Source organism: Paroedura picta, chromosome 8 (assembly GCF_049243985.1).
Source record: "Paroedura picta isolate Pp20150507F chromosome 8, Ppicta_v3.0, whole genome shotgun sequence".
Classification (NCBI taxonomy): Eukaryota; Metazoa; Chordata; class Lepidosauria; order Squamata; family Gekkonidae; genus Paroedura; species Paroedura picta.
Window position 1 is genome coordinate 88,669,759 of NC_135376.1, and position 20,635 is coordinate 88,690,393.

The 20,635-nt window shown below is 44.3% G+C and overlaps 1 protein-coding gene across 2 annotated transcripts in view; it reads right to left on the reverse strand.

Moving 5' to 3' along the window:
- Window positions 1-15,092, reverse strand: part of CTNNA3 (catenin alpha 3) — a 1,001,628-nt gene extending 986,536 nt beyond the window's left edge. For both annotated transcript variants that reach the window (XM_077350757.1, XM_077350756.1), the window contains exons 1-3: window positions 14,971-15,092; window positions 13,885-13,985; window positions 844-1,036 (exon numbers count right to left, since the gene is read on the reverse strand). In XM_077350757.1, the coding sequence (XP_077206872.1) occupies window positions 844-1,036; window positions 13,885-13,980 (289 nt within the window). In that variant the 5' untranslated portion in view covers window positions 13,981-13,985; window positions 14,971-15,092. The remainder of the gene's footprint in view (window positions 1-843; window positions 1,037-13,884; window positions 13,986-14,970) is intronic.
- Window positions 15,093-20,635: the final 5,543 nt, after the last annotated feature.

Here is a 20,635-nt window from a genome sequence, read left to right on the forward strand (position 1 = left end):
CTGGTGTGGGTTTAATCCCCCCAACAAATATTATATTCTTAGTGCTTTATTATCATCATGCCTATGAGATTTGCTGCCTGTGAAAGTTGAGTAAATTCCTCCCAATAACTAGATTTCATTGAAGAAAATCTCTTTATTGAAGATACAACCATCTTAACTGCTCTAAGGTCTTTGCTAAAACTGCCTTCCCATAATCCATTAGGTTTTTTTAACCTCCCTTCCCTCGGTTTTCCCCACCCACCACTTTGGGCATGAAATCACTCCAGATGTTCAGACGGGAAGACACAACCAGCACCTGGAAGTTACAAGGCCAAAGAAGAAGATAGCACTTTCCCAAGGACAAAGCAGGGCTGAAATTCCAATTCTGTTACATTCTATGTGAATTGCCCTGAGCTTCAGGGGAGTGTGGTATACAATTGTAATAAGATAGACAGACCGACAGACAGATAGATAATGAATCCGTATTTGCAAAACCATCTGCCTTATAGTTTCCTGTTTATACCACAAGCCATGGTCTCTAAAAATTTTATACAGAGAAATTCAGTTCCAGTTAATGAACCTCTACATACACACACACACACACACACACACACACAAATCAGGAAGGGGCATATTTTCATTTCACAAAGCAAGTCTGATCTGCCTACAAATAGAAAAAGCCAGAAAGCATGATTAATAAGTGTCAGGATAGGCCTTTTGCTCTAAGCCATGAAGATTCTTTGCAATTATAGTGATGAAGAAAAGTGATACTGAAAGACATTTGCAGGTTAGATTTATATGACCTTTATATAAAAATTTGTAGCTGATCCTCAAAATAGCTGAGGTTGCATCCTACGGGCTTACTTTCTTTACGAACATCATGAAGTGCAGCGTTCAGCTCCTCAGTTAAGATCAGGGCGTCTTTAGCCATCTTCTCTCCTTTGTCCAAAAAATGCCAGGCTGCTTCTTCCACAGAGGCAAGGATAACACGGGCTTTCTTGGAGCATCCTTTTTTCTTGCTGGAAGGGTTTTGAGGGCAATTCACTAATGTGGTAACCTACAACAGAAGAAGTTTGAGAATGCTGAATCCTGCCATGGAACATTTTTCTCCTGTTTCAAATTAACAAAATGACAAGCCAAATGATACTACAAGAAAAAGAAGAAGAGTTGATTCTTATATGCCACTTTTCTCTACCCGAAGGAGGCTCAAAGTGGCTTACAGTCGCCTTCCCTTTCCTCTCCCCACAACAGACACCCTGTGGGGTGGGTGAGGCTGAGAGAGCCCTGATGTCACTGCCCGGTCAGAACAGTTTTATCAGTGCCCAAGGTCACCCAGCTGGCTGCATGTGGGGGAGTGCAGAATCGAACCCGGCATGCCAGATTAGTAGTCCACACTCCTAACCACTATACCAAACTCCTAACCACTATACCAAACTCCTAACCATTACACCAGATTGAGGAAACTTTGCTATGCCATGGTCCCGATCTGGACCAGAAACTATTTATGTGGGAAAGAGAGAACAAGCCAGGAATATCAGACTGTGATATCAAGTTCATGCCTTGCTTCTGAGCTCCCCGGAATCTCACACCTTGTAGAATTTCCAGCTCCAGTTGGGAAATCCCTCACAATGTTAGGAGTGGAGCCTGTAGTGTAGAAGGTGAGTTCTGGGGAGGGGAAGGACTTTAGTGGGGCATAATGCCAAAGAGTTCAACTTCCAAAGCAGCTGTATTCTGCAAGTGATCTCTGACTCCTGGAGATCTGATATAATCCCAAGAGATCTCTAGCCACCAATTGAAGGCTACTGAAGAAAAGGAGCAGCCAGCGATTGTATAATAAACTTCTTCAAAACCGAAGTCTCAATTGATGTTCTCAAGTACTTTATTCAACAGGGAGTGTTAGTAAAATGTCCACAATAACACTTAATTCATGGAATCATAGAGAAGGAAGATAACTCGAGGGTCATCTAGAAGAAAAAGAGTTGGTTTTTATAAGGGGTTTTTGTCTACCCAAAGGAGTCTCAAAGTGACTTACAGTCACCTTCCCATTCCTCTCCCCACAACAGACACCCTGTGAGGTGAGTGAGGCTTAGAGAGCCCTGATATCACTGCTCGGTCAGAACAACTTTATCAGTGCTGTGGCAAGCCCAGGATCACCCAGCTGGTTGCAAGTGGGAGAGCGCAGATTCAAACCCAGCTCGCCAGATAGGAAGTCCGCACTCCTAACCACTACACCAAGCTGCCTCTCTAGTCCATCCCCCTGCACAATGCAGGAACTCGCAACGATCTGCCTATCCCAGTGACCCCAAATTCATACCCAAGTGATTACCTACTACCCAAAATCTCCAGAATATAGCTTGGCTTGGTGGAAATTCACCTACCATCCCATAAGGACAATGAGCAATTCCCAAGGTATGCAAGGAAGGGCCACAAGAGACAAACACTGGCACATCCCTTCCTACCTACCCACTCACCATTTGCCTAAGTTCATAAAATCAGCATTTGCGTCAGATGACTATCTAGCCTCTGCTCAAAAACTTCCAGGGAAGAACTCACCACCTCCCGAGGAATGAAAAGATGACATCACCACAATGTACTATGAGTGTGTCACCCCAACAGTCCAAGGTGAAAGGTCAACTCTGCCAAGGGAGGGGTAGGCTTGCCCACTGTTCCTTATTCACTGTTAAAACAGTCATAGAAAAGCAATGTGTGACTCCAGCGACACCTTGAACAAAGTTTTATCCAAGGTGTGAGCTTTCATGTGCATGCACACTTCTTCAGACAATAAAATCAGAGTCTTTATTGGTCTTAAAGGTGCTATTGGACTCTGATTTTATTGTGCTACTTCAGACCAACACGGCTACCCATTTGAATCTATTCTTCAGACAATGAAATAGAAATCACGAGTAAATTAGCAGTAGATTCGTAAACAACATCATGAAAATATCCAACAAACATGCAATATAATGAAGATGTTTAGCCTGATTTAAGGGCCTTGCCAGAATAATAAGCTGAGTGCATAAGGTTGTCAGGCTTTTGGGAATGCATCTGCAATTAACCATTAATCTTGACATTTTTATTCCCTCTACTGTGTTTTTAAACTGGAAAGGTTCATTCTACTGCATGTGTGCTGGATATCTTCATGATGCTGGTTACTAATTTGCTCTCTCCTTATAGATGTACTCTAGTGATTTCCATTTCATTATCTGAAGAAGTGTGCAGGTACACCTTGTCTTAAAGGTGCCATTGGATTCACACTTTGTCCTGCTACTTCAGACCAACATGGCTAGCCACCTGAATCTAACTCAGAGCAAAGGAAAGACATGCTGAATCTTTAAAAGGAAACCTTCATTTAATATATTATAAAGGCAGGATAGTACAAAAGTACCACTAATGTCCTGTAAGACAACATGAGCTCCCAATGTACCCCATACTTTGGAGCGGTAGTTCCAGGTTGTTTGGACCAGAGCATAGCCAAAGTATGTTCCACCAAAAGGGTTCTCCATGGAAATGTCTGATTATTCTTGCCCATATTTGCAGAAGGTGACAGAATATTCTAAATTCTGTGACTTTGCCCTCAAAACTTGCTCATACATCCGGTGGTCCTATAAATATATCCGTGTTCTGGATAAACATACATGCTGTAATGCAGAACATTTTAGAAATTATATTTCCATTAGATTCAAAATCTATGTTGTTAAATATTTTTCTCACTAATCGACCAGTGCATGCTAGAGAATTTCCCTTCTAGCCAGCTGCCGCAGCCAGACTCTTGATTGAATCAAGATGGAAACAACGTGCCATTCCGCACAGATTCATTGTAGCAGGAGTGTGGCAAATTGTAATCGCTACTAAAATGCAGTTATGCACAACGTCGTAGACAATCTGCCACACTCCTGAAACCAATCCGCAAAAAGCACTTCATTGTAGCGCTTCCAGGGAAATCCCAAAAAGTGGATTCACCCTCTGGAAAGCACTACACTCTTGCAACCAATCTGCAACGCTAGCAGAAAAGTTCTGTGCGTTACCATTGTTGCGGTTTCAGCAAAGTCCCTCCCCCTGGCCCTCTCCTCTGATCTTCCGGCGAAGCGATCGCCATTTTTTTTTCTTGGAGTGAGCGGGGAGCAACAAACCGGCGAGCCTTCATTCACCCAGCTAGGCTTCCCCAGCTGCAGTCCCTCTGTTTTAAGTCACCAAGCACCACACAGCCCCGTTTGCTGGTTCCCTTTATTTTCAGCCGAAAATCGCGCCCGTGCACGAGGGGGGGGTTCACTCGGGGGAGTGTGGCAACGATGAAACGGCAGCTCAAACACCACCTGCTAGCTAGATGGGTCTCTCTGTTGCAACGAATCAATGCAGATTCGTTGCAACGTGTGTGTTTTTTTTTTAAACCTGCCTTGAAGGGAAAGGGGCTTTTCGGGAGCATGATAACGGCCGCCCATTGGCTGCTTGTTTGATTGACGGCCAGGGGCGGGACAAAGCTTGGCAAATATCGCTTCCTGGATAGCGATTTTTGCCAAGACCGGAAACCTGTGGGAAACGATAGAAACGCAACTGGATTCCACTACAAAGGCAGGTATGCATAACAACGAATTCCACTATATAAAATGGTGTTTTTTCATTCTGAAACCAATTTGCAACATTGATCCTGGTGCGGAATGGGCCCAAGAATCTCCCAGCTTGGATTTATGGCTGGAGACCACATAGTTTGCCACAATGGTGAAGCTAACCAACCCAGTAAACAGACCACCAGAAGAATTTTATGACAGCTGGGACTTCGGCTTAAAATTTATGGACATATAATATGACTGTGCAGCTTTCTTTCTGTTGTCTCTTTTTCCTGTTCCTGATATATAGATATAAAAAAATGTTCATATGTCCAAGAGGACTCCGTAGTTTTGGATCAGGTTTTAATGGCATTATTAACATCTTTTTAAAAAGAAAGAAATAGAGACTTGAGTAAGATTGCAATCAAGCTGACCCACTCAGGACCTTACAAAGTCTAGACTGTACCATAAAAGCAATGTTTATGATGTTTCCTTCTATATGGTAAATGAACCCTGAAGCTCTAAAGAGGCATTCAGGCATTAAAATGACTTGTAGAGGGGGGAAATCAGCACTTTTGCTATTCTTTATTGCTTGCTAAGAAGTGATTGCAGTATTATTTCTTGCAAACTTTTGCAGTTGGACACAAGATGCATAATTTCTGTATTTCCTGTTTTGCATTTAATACTATTTGAAGCTCTTCCCTTTCAGCTTGTTAATTGAATGGGATGACTGATAGCTGTCTCCCAATCTATTCATTCCCACAACTGTCCATTTCATTTTTAAGATGTTTTAAATAAATGAATTAAGATGAATGCCTGAAGGTTTCCACAGTTTTCATAATATGGATTTTGGTTGAGGCCAGGGCAAGTAAGACCTGAGCCCCTCTTCCCTGTGCTAGCCAGGTCCTCGGCCACCAAGGTGTGCTCTCTTGGAGGCTATTCTTGTCGTCTGAGCAGGGAAGGGCGGGGTTATGTTGCCATAAAGGGTGGGGTTTAATGGGTTTTTAATGGGCCTTCTATGATTGTTGGGGTTTTATGAGGATTATTGTTACCTGCCATGAGCCACTATGTGGGAGTGGCGGGATGTAAATGTAATTATACATTTTTAAAAAATATATATTCATATAGAAGACCAAGATGGTTCAGTTCAATACAATCCAGACTCCAACTCTGTCTCAAGCTCAAAGCAAGAATTTAAAATGCGTAACCCAGTTGCAGTTTACATATTAAGACACAATTTAAAAAATAAACATTTAGAGCAGGCTTTCTTGACAGGGGTTTCAGGACAGGTTCTCCGATTCTTAAATGTTTAAAAAAATTATCATGAGGAGTCAACTGAAGATGGCGCCATAAAAGCTGGACTTCTGTTCAGCTCTTAAGCCATGCAGAGGGTCAGGAGCTTCTGCACCTGGCTGACCTGAGCAGATACGCAAATCTGCTCACCGGTCGCCCCAGGAACCGGGAACGGCATCCTGAGGGTCCTACAGATCCGTGGGGAGGTAGGGGGACCGAGCTCCCCGGATCAACAGCGGCCTGTGCTCAAGGTCACGATGGTACCCTTGTCGCAAACAACTTTACAAGCTTGAAACGACCAGCTGACCTTACATTCTTCCCAGACCATCTTTTACCAGATTGACAGGAGCGTTGACAGAAGCTGAAGTCTGCAACAGTAAGGATTGAAAGCTTTCTGGCTTTTCCCTTTCTTTTCCCACAAGCTCTCCCCCCCCCTCAACCAATTTACAAGTGAATTCCCTCTTTCGCCGAGTGAGAGACTCCCAGCTAATTATACCCACTAACCAAACAAAGAGATAGCTTTGAAGTTTTGTTGGAAAAAGTTCAGTGGGGGTAGCTGACTTGATACGGAGATCGACAAACTGATAATTTGGGATCGCCCGTGCTCCCGTGAGAACACACGAGACTTTCTGTTTATAATTTGTGACTGCCTGGAACTATGGAGAAATTAACTAAGGCACAGCTTTTCCATTTGTTATGCGAAGGGAACTCAAAGATACTGAAAGCAGTCAATAAGCTGGAAAAGGAAATCCGTGGGATTAAGGGGAAGCTTTTGGATGGAGCCGACGGTCTGGAGAGAGCAGCTGATATAGCTCAGCCAATAATAAATCAAACGAAAATTCAATGTTTGGAAGTTAATCAACAGGATGGGGAGAGAGCTAGGGATGTAAAAACCCAAAGTACCTTTGAAGAACCTGGGAAAACAGATTCAAGGAAGGAAAGCACCGAAAACCTGGAAGTCTATTCAGAGCAGGAAGTGATTTGGATCAGCAAAATAAAAAGAGTCTATTCAAAAGTGACAGCAACCAGGAAGTTATCAGGAGATATTCCTGCACGACCAGAGGAAGAGATCCAGATTGATAAAGTATACAGAGCCTACTCAAAGGCAACTGCAAGCAAGAATCAAGTAAGAGACTTCTTTGGCCCTGACAGAAGGACAATCAGAAACACTCTACTATGGAAAAAAACACAATTTCATTTTCTGCGACCACCTGAAGGATGAGTTGGAGTATTCTCCTGGCTTCCGGTGGGAAAGACAGCAGCAGTAACTTTTAGGACAGGACCAATATATGAAGGGAACTGACTTTATATCATCTAAGACAATAATAGAATATATCCTTATAATAGATTATACTCTCATATGTATCAACAACTACTCTGCTAAGAAAGATGGTAATAACTCCTAGATCAGGATCAATATGTGATGGGAATTGAATATGTATGTCAATATGTATGCTAAAAAAGGATGACAAACTATACTTCATAGGTATTAACAAGACGGCAGCAGTAACTCTTAGGTCAGGGCCAATTTATGAAGAGGACTGACCTTATACCATTTAAGATAATAACAGAATATATTCTTATAACAGATCATATTCTCATATGTATTAACAATCACTTGGCTAAGAAAAATGGTAAAAATTTCTAGATTAGGAATAATATGTGATGGGAACTGAATATGTATGTTAAAAGAGATGGCAAACCATATCAGCTGGTCGCTTTTTTTTTCTCAACTTTTCTGTAAATGCTTTATATAATAATAAATAATAAAATTATAAAAAAAAATTATCATGATATGACCATATGTGGATATGTTGACCCCTCCAAAAATGGCCAATGATGGGCCTGGGGGGGGTGGAAAGGGGCGGGACCCCAGTTATTAAAATCCTTGCTGGCCAAAGCTCATTGCAAATAATAGCAACTGGAGTTCAGTGAGAAGTACTCTCATTTGAACTTAACTGCATTAGGAGTGACAGAGTAGTGGATATCTGCCCTAGACCTGGAGAGTAAGCCACTGGGCTGTTTCTGGCATGGGGAGGGCAGAGCATGATGTCACATCCAGGGGGAGTGTCTGGGTGATGTTACTTCTGGTGGCATGTGATTCCCAAGGGGATGGGAGATGTAATCTTCTGGTGTCATTTCCAGAGTTTCTCAAAACCTGAAGATTATTTCAGAGATTTCTCAAAAAGGCTGATTTAGAGGCTTAATGGGACGGTATTTACCTCTAAAACCATAAAAGGCTTCCACAGCCCATTCCTGCACATTAAGCCTCTATGAATAAGGCAGGACATTTTTCTCCCCTGCCTGAAACTGACCAATGAGCAAAGACTGCAGCACAATGTCAGTGGTAGAGGCATACCCGGGCGGGGGAGGGGGGGGAGTGAAAAAATCCGATAGAGGAACTGCACCTGCACACAGAAGACTGCAAGGGACATGCATTTCTCAGAAAAAAAACAGAGAAAATTTGCTCTCAGATATAATGAGGGGGGGAGGAGAGTGGACTTACTGTGGTTGAGCCTGAAAATCAGGAAAGAGAGACAAAATGCAGCTGGGGAGAGACAAAATGCAGCTGAACAGTGAAGTGCAGACTTTGGGGTTTTAGAAAAAGCCAAAAAACACAGAACCAAGTGTAGTTTAAAAGCCCGGTGCATAACCAACCTTACTCAGGGGAAATGAATAAAAGTCAGCAAATCAGGAGAATTCTGAATGCAAGTGTACCAGCCAGAACCATCGAGTCATCATCTGCAGACCCAGATTCATTGGCGAGCAGACCCATGAGTGTGTGGGCCTCTGGGACCAAGCACTTGATATCTCCCTCTTCCTGACTGTTGACACAGTCATCTCCCTGCCTTGGAGATGAAAGAATTCTCTCATGCAGCATCCTTAAGCATGTATAGTCCTGATGACCCAGAGCTTGAAGCAGATCCATTCATCTGGTTTTGGCAAAGGAGATCGGCCCATAAAAAGTATATATAAAGGTCTGCATTCCTTCCTCTTACGGCTGCTCTTATCATTCAAGGTGGAAAGACAGGAGAGCAAATATATTTCCCTGTTCGGCAGCCATCGCTTTTGCTGTTTCCTTACTGTTAAGGATGCATTTTCAGGGGGAAAGACAGCATCATGCCAGGACTGGAATCCCCAGGACTGGAAAAGGAGAACATCACCAAGCCCACCTGCTATTCAACGCACAGAAAACGACTCCCCAAAAAAATGGAGAGAGAAAATGTGTACCTGATTTGCTCACTTTTAAAATCAGTCACAATAAGTTTAGATGAATAGAGCTTGCAAACATTTCGTCAAGATATAGGTTTAAAACAAATATGGTGGAGTAGCAAAAAGATAGTTCATTGTGGCTGTCACAGAGTCAAAGTCTCAATCCCCAGGGGTTCAGCCCATATCTTTTTCTACCTGTATACAAAGGATTAACCCCCTAAATGAGGGATACAGGCAAGGAGAACCGTGTCATCCATTGGGGGAAAAAATCTCTGCAAATAGATGCTACTTAGAAAGTTATCAGTTGGAATAAATGGACCTGGATAAGTGAAGCACATTGCAGAGGAAGCCTTCAAGCAAACAGACAGGGTTATGTGCCTGGGGAAAGTTTTAGGTCCATGAAATAATCAGGTTTTTAATGGAGCACGGAGGAATTTGTAAAACTTAAGACTGATGAATAAATTCATCTATAACTTGGAAAGTGGCAGAACTGAACAGTTTATCAATTACCAAAGAGATTAAACTGTAATTTTAAGTCCATTCTATGTGACAATAATAAATTCCACAGCGCTGCAAGGCTGTCTGCCCTTTGGTCGAATAACAGTGCCTAATAACACAGTGGAAGCTTCACTGTGAAATGAAAGATTAGCTGAACAATACCTGGGGACATCACAAAGCTGTTGTTTATTTAAATAACCCAATCTAATTAAGAGAAATGCTGGAGGCCTCCAATGCCAGTCAAGAGACTGATGGTTTTATCAAGAGAGGGGGAGAAAAACTATGATAAGCTTCATTGTAATCAACATCCACTATTAACTGAATGGTACCCACTGAAGTGTGTATACTTTGTGGGAAAAGATTTTATTTACTAGATTCATATACTCTCAAGTCAAAGCAATGTACAGTCTAGTTTTAAAGCAACATAAAATTGAAGTGAAAGTAACACACAAAGTAGAACAACATTACTAAAAAAAACATTGGGGGAAAAATCACCACATTTATTTATTTTATACTTGTATTTATCAATCACTACTCCCAAACCGTACAGCCTCTTGTGGCACAGAGTGGTAAGGCAGCAGACATGCAGTCTGAAGCTCTGCCCATGAGGCTGGGAGTTCAATCCCAGCAGCCGGCTCAAGGTTGACTCAGCCTTCCATCCTTCCGAGGTCAGTAAAATGAGTACCCAGCTTGCTGGGGGGTAAACGGTAATGACTGGGGAAGGCACTGGCAAACCACCCCGTATTGAGTCTGCCAAGAAAACGCTAGAGGGATCACCCCAAATTCCTGGCCATTGTCACAGGCATGTTTCCTGATCCTGTCCCCTTCTACCCAGCCATAGGACCTCTGTCTTGGAGGGGCTGAGTTTCAGGTGACTCTGCCTGAGCCATCCAGACACTGCTTCCAAACACCTGGGAAATGTTTCCAGGGGATAATCTGGCAATCCATCCATCAGGAGATAGAGCTGGGTGTTGTCTACAAACTGGACAGCCCAGCCCCGAACCCCAGACTAACTGTTCCAGAGGGCACAAACAGATGTTGAAAAGCATGGTGGAGAGTATAGCTCCCTACGGCAGCATAAAAGGACCTGACACCTCTTCTCCCACCGCCACCCTCTGTGTCAGGTTATGGAGGAAAGAGATCAGCCATTGCAAAGCCGTCCCCTTAATCCCCACCCCGGTAACGCAGTGGGCTGACAACCCATGGTCAGCCATATCAAATGATATCATCCGACTGATCTAAACGCACAAGGATAGCCAAACCATCCCAATCCAATTGGCACCAGAGATCATCCATCAGGATGACCAGTGCAGTCTCTACCCCATGGCCAGGTTGGAAACCCAATTGATATGTGTCAAGGGCTAAAGATTCCTCCAAGAATACCAGGAGCTGGTCCAAGCAGCCCTCTCAATTATCAGCTTGGTGTAATGGTTAGTAATGCCAACTTCTAATCTGGAGAGCCGGGTTTGATTCCACGCTTCCCCACATGAATCCAGCTGGGTGACCTTGGGCTCGCCACAGCACTGATCAAGCTGTTCTGACCAAGCAGTGATATCAGGGCTCTCTCAGCCTCACCCACCTCACAGGGAGTCTGTTGTGGGGAGAGGAAAGGGAAAGTGAATGTAAGCTGCTTTGAGACTTCTTCAGGTAGACTCTATGGCAGGGGCAGTCAACCTGTGGTCCTCCAGATGTTCATGAACTACAAACGCTGGCAGGGGCTCATGGGAATTGTAGTTCATGAACATCTGGAGGATCACAGGTTGACTACCCGTGCTCTATGGCATTGTACCCCTTCTCAAACCCGGCCTTCCCAGGCTCCACTTTTAAAATTCCTGGGATTTCCCAGTCCAGAGTTGGCAACCCTAGCATTAGGCAGGCTCAAAACTCCCTTTGTACATCTCATACAAAGTCCTGTATTGTTCTTCAATAAACATGAGGGTTTTGTAATGCACTGATACATACTGAGGGCCATTTCGCACGGCTTCAAAATAGCACAATGGTTGCTAATTGGAAACGCTACTAATTTGCCATAACCCACGACGTCGTAGACAATCTGCAACAATCCTGAAACCAATCAGCAAAAAGCGCTTCGTTGTGGCGCTTTCAGGGGAATCCAGAAAAGTGGATTCACCCTCCGGATAGCGATACACTCCTGCAACCAATCTGCAACAATAGCGATAAAGACCTGTGCGTTACCATTGTTGTGGGTTCTTCATAGTCCCTCCTCCTGAGCCTGTCCTCCAAACTTCCGGCGAAGCGATCGCCATTTTTTTTCCCCCGAGCGAGTGGAGATCAACTCACCGGCGAGCCTCCGTTTAGCCAGTGAGGCTTCCCAGGCTGCAGTCCCTCCTCAGAGCAGTTTAGTCACTAAGCACAAGAAGCCCGCAGAAGCCCGTTTGCTGATGTATTTTCCCTTTATTTTTCACACTGTTTCGGCTGAAAATCGCGCCCGTGGGGGGGGGGGATTTTTTTTTTCCACTCGGAGGCAGCATGGCCACAATCAAATGACAGCTCAAACAGAGGCTTCCCCGGCTTCAGTCCCTCCCCTTCAGTCACTAAGTGACCTTCAGTTTCACACATTCCATTCAGCCGAAAATCGGGCCGTGAGAGGGGGGGGATTTTTTTTTTTTCACTCGGAGCCAGCGTGTTAACGATCAAACAATCAAACGGAGCCAGCCAGCGTGTTAACGATCAAACAAACGACAGCTCAAACACCCCAGGCAGCTGGATGGGTCTCTCCATTGCAACGAATCTACTCAGATTCGTTACAATGGGTGTGTTTTTTTTTTAAAAAACCTTTCTTAAAGGGAAAGGGGCTGTTTGGGAGCATGCTAACGACTGCCCATTGGCTGCTTGACGGCCAGGGGCGGGACGAGCTTGGCAATAGCGCTTCCTTTCTAGCGATTTCTGCCGAGACCGGAAGCTTGTGGGAAACGCTAAAAAACGCAACTGATTCCACTACAAAGCCAGGTATGCAAAACGACGAATTCCACTATTTTAAATGGCGATTTTTCATTCAGTGACCAATTTGCAACAAAGATCCCCGTGCGAAATGGCCCTGAGTTTTGCACTGGCTTGTAAATATCTGCTGTAGGATGTCCCCCAATGACAGTAAACTACAGGGAGGTTCGTAAAGTTAGTCCGAACATAAACAGTTCCGGAAAGAGACACAGGGCCAGGACTCATTAGAGCTGAGAACAGGGTTGCCAGCCTCCAGGAGGTAGCTGATGGGAGCAACTTTGCTTGAAGAAGGAAACTTTCCAAGGGAGACCAAATTGGTTTCCAGTTTCAGTGTCTTCCACCTCACTAAGTATAGTCATCTTCTATGCCACAGGACCCCAAAGGGGTGCCCATTTTCTGGCACTGCAAGGTGTTTTTAAAAAGTGGGTGGAGCCATTTTGTAGCTGGCTCTACCTCAGCTTTCTGAAGGTGGCTGCAGGTTCCAAAAGGTTGGTGACCTCTGTTCGATCCCCTAGTCAGTGCATTCCATGGGAGAACAGTGCCGTGTGTAACTCAGCAAACAAAAAAGCCAGTACGTGTTTTGACCATGTATGCTGACTGCAGCTATATGAATTCATTCCTAGTTTCTACCAGGCACATGACCAAATATAATAAAATGTGGATAAACATTTTCAACCAATATTTTCCACATATAACAATAGCAACAACAGCATAAAATTTATTTTTGTATCCCGCCCATCCTAAGAGTTCAAGGGCAAGTAACAGCATGGGTTATTTAAAAACCGGGCCACCTCATGAGAAGGAAGGACTCCCTGGAGAAGAGCCTAATGCTGGGAGCGATCGAGGGCAAAAGAAGAAGGGGACGACAGAGAATGAGGTGGCTGGATGGAGTCACTGAAGCAGTAGGTGAAAACTTAAATGGACTCCGGGGAATGGTAGAGGACAGGAAGGCCTGGAGGATCATTGTCCATGGGGTCGCGATGGGTCGGACACGACTTCGCACCTAACAACAACAACAATGCATATTAAAACCTCCCTATACTTTAAATTCAGCAGAACCAGTGGGGGGGGGGGATTCCAGATCTTTTGGGGGGAGGCAGGTCTTCCCTCTATTTCAGCAGCAAGGACAGCTCTTTTTGTTGTTCTGTTTCACCTCAATCCCAGGCCTGGTGGAACAGATGTGTCTTGCAGGTACTGTAGAACCGGTTAAGGCCATGCAGGGCCCTGAGCTCTTTAGGCAGAACATCTTGCTAGAGCCAAGACCAGAAAAGTCGAGGGCAAAATAGACATATCCATTTTCTGGACGCACAAAAAGGACCACGCCAACCATCCTAAAGTCAAATCCTCTGCATTCCCTTTTATACTTCCGTAAAATGGCTCTTCTAATGTAATATACCTGAATTATCAGGGGTTCTAGTAATTTCTCCACTGTATGTGTCTGAATCTTTAGATGCTGTGGGTCTATTTTCATGCATGGAACTGCTGCTGACATTTTTCCTGTAAGAAAAAAAGGAAATACCACTTATTTAGACGAACAGTGATCCTAGGAGTTTATAATACCAAAGATTTTTGCTTACTTCAAGTAGTTGACAATCAAACAGCTAACAGAGAAGAAATGAGAACAAAGAAAAGGATGAGGGGAGGTTCGTAAAGTTAGTCCGAACATAAACAGTTCCAAGGGAATTCCATCAGTCCTTTCCAAACAGATTCTAAGTTCCTTGAAATAACTAGATCTCATGAGTAAAATAAGTTGCACAAAACCAGATTCAAAGGGAATTTCATTCATTGTTCTGGTTACAGATCTTAAAGTTTCTTGGTACTAGAATCAGGAGTGGCTGACAATGCACTTCATTGTACTCATAGAAACATTTTTCAATTCTCCTGAAATAGTTAGCTGTTATTAGATGTTCCCATTGCTGCAATGTCTTGCTGTTATTAGTACTTGATGCAAGAGTCTTCACACACAATATTTTAACACACAGCGGCATGTAAAGCAAGAAGAAAAAGAAGAGCTGCGTTTTTATACCCTACTTTTCACGACCCAGAGGTGTCTCAAGGGGGCTTACAATTGTGTTCCCTTCCTCTCCCCACAACTGCTCTGTGAGAACAGCTATAACATTACTGTGACTAACCCAAGTTCACCCAGCTGGTTGCATATGAAAGAGCAAGGAATCAAACTCGGTTCTTCAGATTCCAGGCCATTGCTCTTAACCATACACTATGCGGGCAAGTTGTTTTCCACTATGAACATCTTAGCAAAATCTGGCATGCCAGAAGGGCTAATGCTTTCTGGAAACCGGAACAGGTGCCATTTGAACATGCAACCATCACAGGGACACTTCCCCAAATACATGTGCCATTATGTATTAAGTGGTGGCATTAAAAATAGCTAACTTATTTCTACGGTTGTTGGAGCTCAGTTTAACAGCAGTTTGTGACAAAAGGGTGTTTCAGAGATGCTAACCACCCCAGCATTGCTCACCTGTTTCAGAATGCAAAGTCCACACTCAGGTGCTGGATGAAGGGCCAGGCGATCTTCCTGGAGCGGATCTTATGGCTCACTCCCTTGGCTTATCATACATCTGCAAACAGTAAGCCTGACAAGCACTCTGGTGTATTTCAGGGTATGTGACAGGACATCGTGGCCACGGGATAGGAGGGGGATGGACAAGCCTTAAAGCAACACAGACCAATAAGGAACTCTTGTGGGAATATAGCAAAAACGGTGTGAAAATCATATTCTTCTGAGCTGCACAGAGCAATTACAATGCAGACCCGGAAGACAGACATGCATTACCATGCCAGGACTGGAGAAAATGTATCTTTGTTTCCAGATATCTTGGGGGGGGGGGGGGTAGGGGAGGCAGAGTTCTTCACTCCTACAGTTTGGTCATAAGCCAGTCTCAGCCTCAAAGCAATGACTCAGAATCCCAAAGGGAGAGCAAAGGGATTCCTAACGTTCTCACCCACAGCGCTGAATTGTGTGTATGTGTATTTTTCTTTTTCTGTGTCATACGGCATCCCACAGGATGCTGTCTCTGGCTAATAAGGTGGATTTTGTTCTCCACCCACCTTTCAGCAGAACTATGTTGGTCAGCCTGCCAATTTCACTGAAGTGGCATCTCCCTCAGTCATCCCTTTGGGAGTGCGGATGCTGAGGCCAGATTTTCCTTATCTTGAATGGAGGGGAAGTACAGGATGCACTTTTTGGACTCCCCCTTTGTGATTCTCCGCACAGGGGCCCTTTTTAACCTCTGTAAATCAGCCACTAGGCGCTGGTTTAGGTACTCATCCTGTCTTCTAAGCACAAGATTTTTCTCTAGGGTAGCTGCTGAAATTCCTGCACACAGGGGCTAAGAGCCATTGCACAAAGCAAAAACTGCAGATGAAACCACCAAACTTTTAATAAGGTTATGATAGTCTCAGCAGGATGGTTTGTTTGTTTGTTTAATAAATCATTAAGTAATTAAAGAAGAAGTAGTGTTGGAGTCTCAAAGCAGCTTGCAATCATCTTCCCTTCCTCTATGCACAACAGACACTCTGTGAGGCTGGTGGGGTTGAGAGAGCTCTCAGGGAACTGTGACTGACCCAAGGGCACCCAGTTCTCCAGATTAGAGGCTGCTGTTCTTAACAACTGCACAAAGCTGGCTCTCAAGAAGAAGAATGGATATTTTGTACCCTGCTTTTTGCCACTCAAATCTCAAAGTGGCTTACAATAGTCTTCCTCTCCGAACAACAAACACCCTGTGAGGTAGGTGATGCTGAGAGAGCTCTGAGAGAACTGTGACTGGCCCAAGGTCATCCACTTGCCAGCATGTGGAGAAGTGGGGAATCAAACCTGAATAGAGTCCTCTGCTCTTAACCACTATACGAACCTGGCTCTCAAGAAGAAGAGCTAGTGTTATGGAACCTGCTTTTTACTACCTAAAGGAGTCTAAAAGCAATTTATAATTTCCTTCATCTCCCCACAACAGTCACCCTGTGAGGCAGGTGAGGCTGACAGAGCTCTAAGAGAACTGGGACAAGTGAAAGGTCACTCAGCTGACTGCATGGGGAGGAGTGGGGAATCAAACCCAGATTAGAATACTGCTAATAACCACTGCACCAAGCCACCTTTCATACAAAGTATCTCACCCTTCTTCCAAGGAGTTGTACACAGTTTATTATTATTATTATTATTATTATTATTATTATTATTATTATTATTATTATTATACAACGTCTGATAAAAATCCCAATAAAACCCCGTTAAAACGGACCACAAAAACACAGTAACAGATACATGGCAAAATACCTCCAACTCCCCCCACCCCCTACCTCTGGAGGGAAGGGAAAGTTCAAGATCAAATAATTGCTGTAACACCAAGGGGGGGGGCATCGATCTTCCTCACTGCCCCCAGCTTCAACCACAGACCTGGCAAAACATGGGCCCATTCCGCACACCTTAACTTTAGCTGAAGTTTTACAGTTTGTAAACGCTACATTTTTAACATTCCGCATGAAGTCGGAACCACAACACTCCAGCACCATTCACTTTTTTATAGTGCTTCAGGGGGAATCGTAAAAAGTGGATTCCCCCTTAAATAAGCGCTTGACTCCTGAGAACAACCTGCAACACATCAGCAAAAGACATGTGCATTCTCAAAATAGCCTTAGGAAGAAGGTCCCTCCTCCGCTCCCACCCCCAAGCTTCCGGGAGACAGGAATGCCTTTTTTTTTCTCTACAAACCTTAAAAAGCAACGAACAAGCGAGCACGCTGTTCATTTGACAGAAGGTTTTAAACTTTAAACTTTCAAAGTGAGCATCATAACGTCACAGAGTCCCTTGCTGTATGCCCGAATGTTGCCCTGCCTGCACTAACATGCATTGTATGTTTTTTTTTTTCTTGGAGACGCATGTCAATGATTACACACATGTCCGCCAGCAGGCTGTATTAATTAGTGAGGATGGAGGAACTGTGAAAGCTCTCTCAGCAGGATTTTTTCCATCTCCAATGAATACCTCCCTCCTGGTTTAGCCTTGTGTAAAAAGCCATTGGGGGGGATTACAACAAAATACACAGTGCCAGGTGAATCAAATAAACAATGAATTAACACATATTCATTGCCATGTGTGTTTTCGGATTTTAAAAAAAATTAAAGGGAAAGGGGCATTTTGGAGCCACAAGGGCAATCCGTTTGATTGGTTCTCCATTTTGATTGACAGGTTGAGGCAGGCAGAAGTGCCACAAATTTAGTGCACTTTGTTTGCAATTCCTGCAAAACTGGAAACAGGTGCATTTCCAAAAAAGCGCTATAGGTGCATGAATATTGCACTACAATTTGCACTGTGCGAAATATCAAAATTCCACTACAAATTGTAGTGATTCGGGCTGCCGCAGACATCCAGCAACATTGGCAGATGTGCGGAATGGACCATGTTTTTGCCTTCCCCATGTTATCCTCACAACCTTGCGAGGCTTGGGGAGTCAAACTGGTAGGTGAGCTTCATGGCAGAGTGGTGATTTGGCCATGGGCCCCACAAATCTCAGTCAAACATCCTCACACAACATCGCTATCAATTGATGTCAGCACCACTCCAGGGACTATATTTGTTAGTCTCCTGCCTGCTATACCCCCCCCCCGCCAATGTGTTCCTAGGTCACAGAAGGACCCTGTTCTCACAAAACTCTGCCCCTTTCTTTCCCTTCTTTCCTGCTTTGCACACACTCCGTTGCATTTAGTTTCTTTATTGGCAAAATGGTTCCACACTGGTTCAGTTTTGAGGCAGATATCTCTGGCCTCTCAACACTCCAAGCCAGGCAGAACTTTAGCAATTACAACTTCCCCGCTACTTCACTCCTTCTTACCTCCTAAACCGCTGTCTATCATACACCTGGGGGAAAAAATGTAAGATACATCTTTGGAGCAACAAAGCAACAAAGGTTGCAGTTAGGCCAGTTTCAAAAGATGAGTAAGTCCTTTGTACCTAGACGTCTGTAGTCGGGACCTTAATAGTCACTCATCAGAGGGTCCCAGAATGGTGCCCATGAGTGCCACAGATCCTGTCAACACCTTTCCTTGTGCCCATTAAGTGTTTTTGCAAGGTGGGTGTGGTCAGGAGAGGCACCTGACCAGCATAATTTCTGATCGGCCATTGGCTGTATAAATTTAAATGTTTCATTGGCAGCTACCACCACAATATTAGTTTTATTCTCTCACTACTCTTTCCAATATATATAGATACGTATTTTAAATCTCCCCTTGCCCTCTGCACATGGACTTCCTTTGCATGTGGCTCCACCCCCCTTGGCAGCCATTTTGTCTTTGCACCCATCACTTTGTGTCAAGAATTTGAAAGGTGCCCCCAGGCTCAAAAACGAAGGGGAGCCCTACACAAAATCATACACATTGCTCTTCACTACTGGTGACAATTTTATTCAAATTTTGAGTAGTTACTACATTCGCTTTTCCTAGACAACCAGCGACAAGAAAGCCTGGGGCAGCAAGGGAAGAGATTGACTCGGCATCAGCAGAGAGAACGAACAGCAGGAACTTCATGTACCAGGGAGAATTCCAAAGATGCCCCTAAGGAGATGTCATATATCACATCAACCCATTTCCTAACAGTCTTAGCTGACCTAGCAGGAGCTCTTCAGGATCTCAGGCAGAGAGAAATGTCTTCCACAAGCTGCTGTCCAAGATCTTTGAACCAGAAATCTCAGGGCTTGGATCTGGGACCTTCTGTTAATGGGACTGCCTGAAATTTGGCTGGGACAGTCCTTTACAATGCACTGGGGGATTACAGCTAGAAATATATGTTCCATTATGACCAACAAAAACATACCATGAATCTCTCATTTGTCCATCATTCTTGTCATTTTAAGAGCTACATAGACTGAATAATTGCACCACTTATAGCTAAACCATTTAGTGTGGAGAGTTTGGGGGTACGGGGTGAGAACTACTTTGACTACTCTAGGAAAATACCAAATCCTCCCTTAGGTTAGGGGAAAAGGCAGCTAAAGGGAGACATGGAGTGGAGAAAGTGGATAGAGTTTTTTTCTCCCTTCTCCATAATACTAGAACTGAGGGGTACCCAGTGAAGTTGAAGGGCCATAGGCCCAGATCAGACAAAATTTAATTCTTCTCTACTTGTTGACCCATTAAAGCAGGGGTAGTCAGGGGTAGTCAACCTGTGGTCCTCCAGATGTCCAGGGGCTCATGAGAATTGTAGTCCATGGACATCTGGAGGACCACAGGTTGACTACCCCTGCATTAAAGAGTAGGGTTTGACAGACTCATGGAGGATAGGTCTATCTTGAGCCACAGTGACTGAAGAGAGTCTCCATGTACAAGGGTCAGCAATCTTCTGAGGGCAACTGCTAGGAGGTAGCATCAGGGAGAACCCTTGTCCTCAATGCCCCATTTCTCTAGCCCCCCAGAGCACCTAGTTGGCTAGTATGTGACACGATGCACTGGATAAGATGCACCAATGATATGATCCAGCAGGGCTCTTCTTAAGTTGCCAGGGTTGCCAGGTCTGGATTGGGAAATTTCTGGATATCTGGGATACAGCCTGGGAGGGTGGAGTTTGGGGTCGGACAGGGCTTCGGCAGGGTATAGTGCCATAGAGTTCAGTCATTTTCTCCAAGGGAACTGATCTCTGCTGAGATCCCTGGCCGAGGAAAGTTCTCCAGGCCTTGACCAGGGCCAGGGACTTTTCAGTCCTGGCACCAACCAATGAGCTCCTGGGACAGCTGAGGACCCTGACGGAGCTGTCAAAATTTGGAGCTCTTCTGCAAGGTCTTTGGTTGAGGCCAGGGCAGGTAAGATCAAGGGCCCCCCATCAGGCTAAATCAGGACACCAGGGTACTCCTTAAACCATGAGGCAGAATCCTGTTGTGAAACGGGGCGGGCATATCTGCTAGGGTATGCTGATTATTATTTAATTGTTGGGTTTTAATGGGGGGGTTATCAGGGTTGATGTCTTTGATCCCTGCCAAGACCCATTTGAAAGAAAGAAAGAAAGAAAGAAAGAAAGAAAGAAAGAAATCAATCAATCAATCAATCAATCAATCAATCAATCAGTCAGTCAGTCAGTCAGTCAGTCAGTCAGTCAGTCAGTCAGTCAGTCAGTCATAATAACTGGTAATCTCCAGGCATAC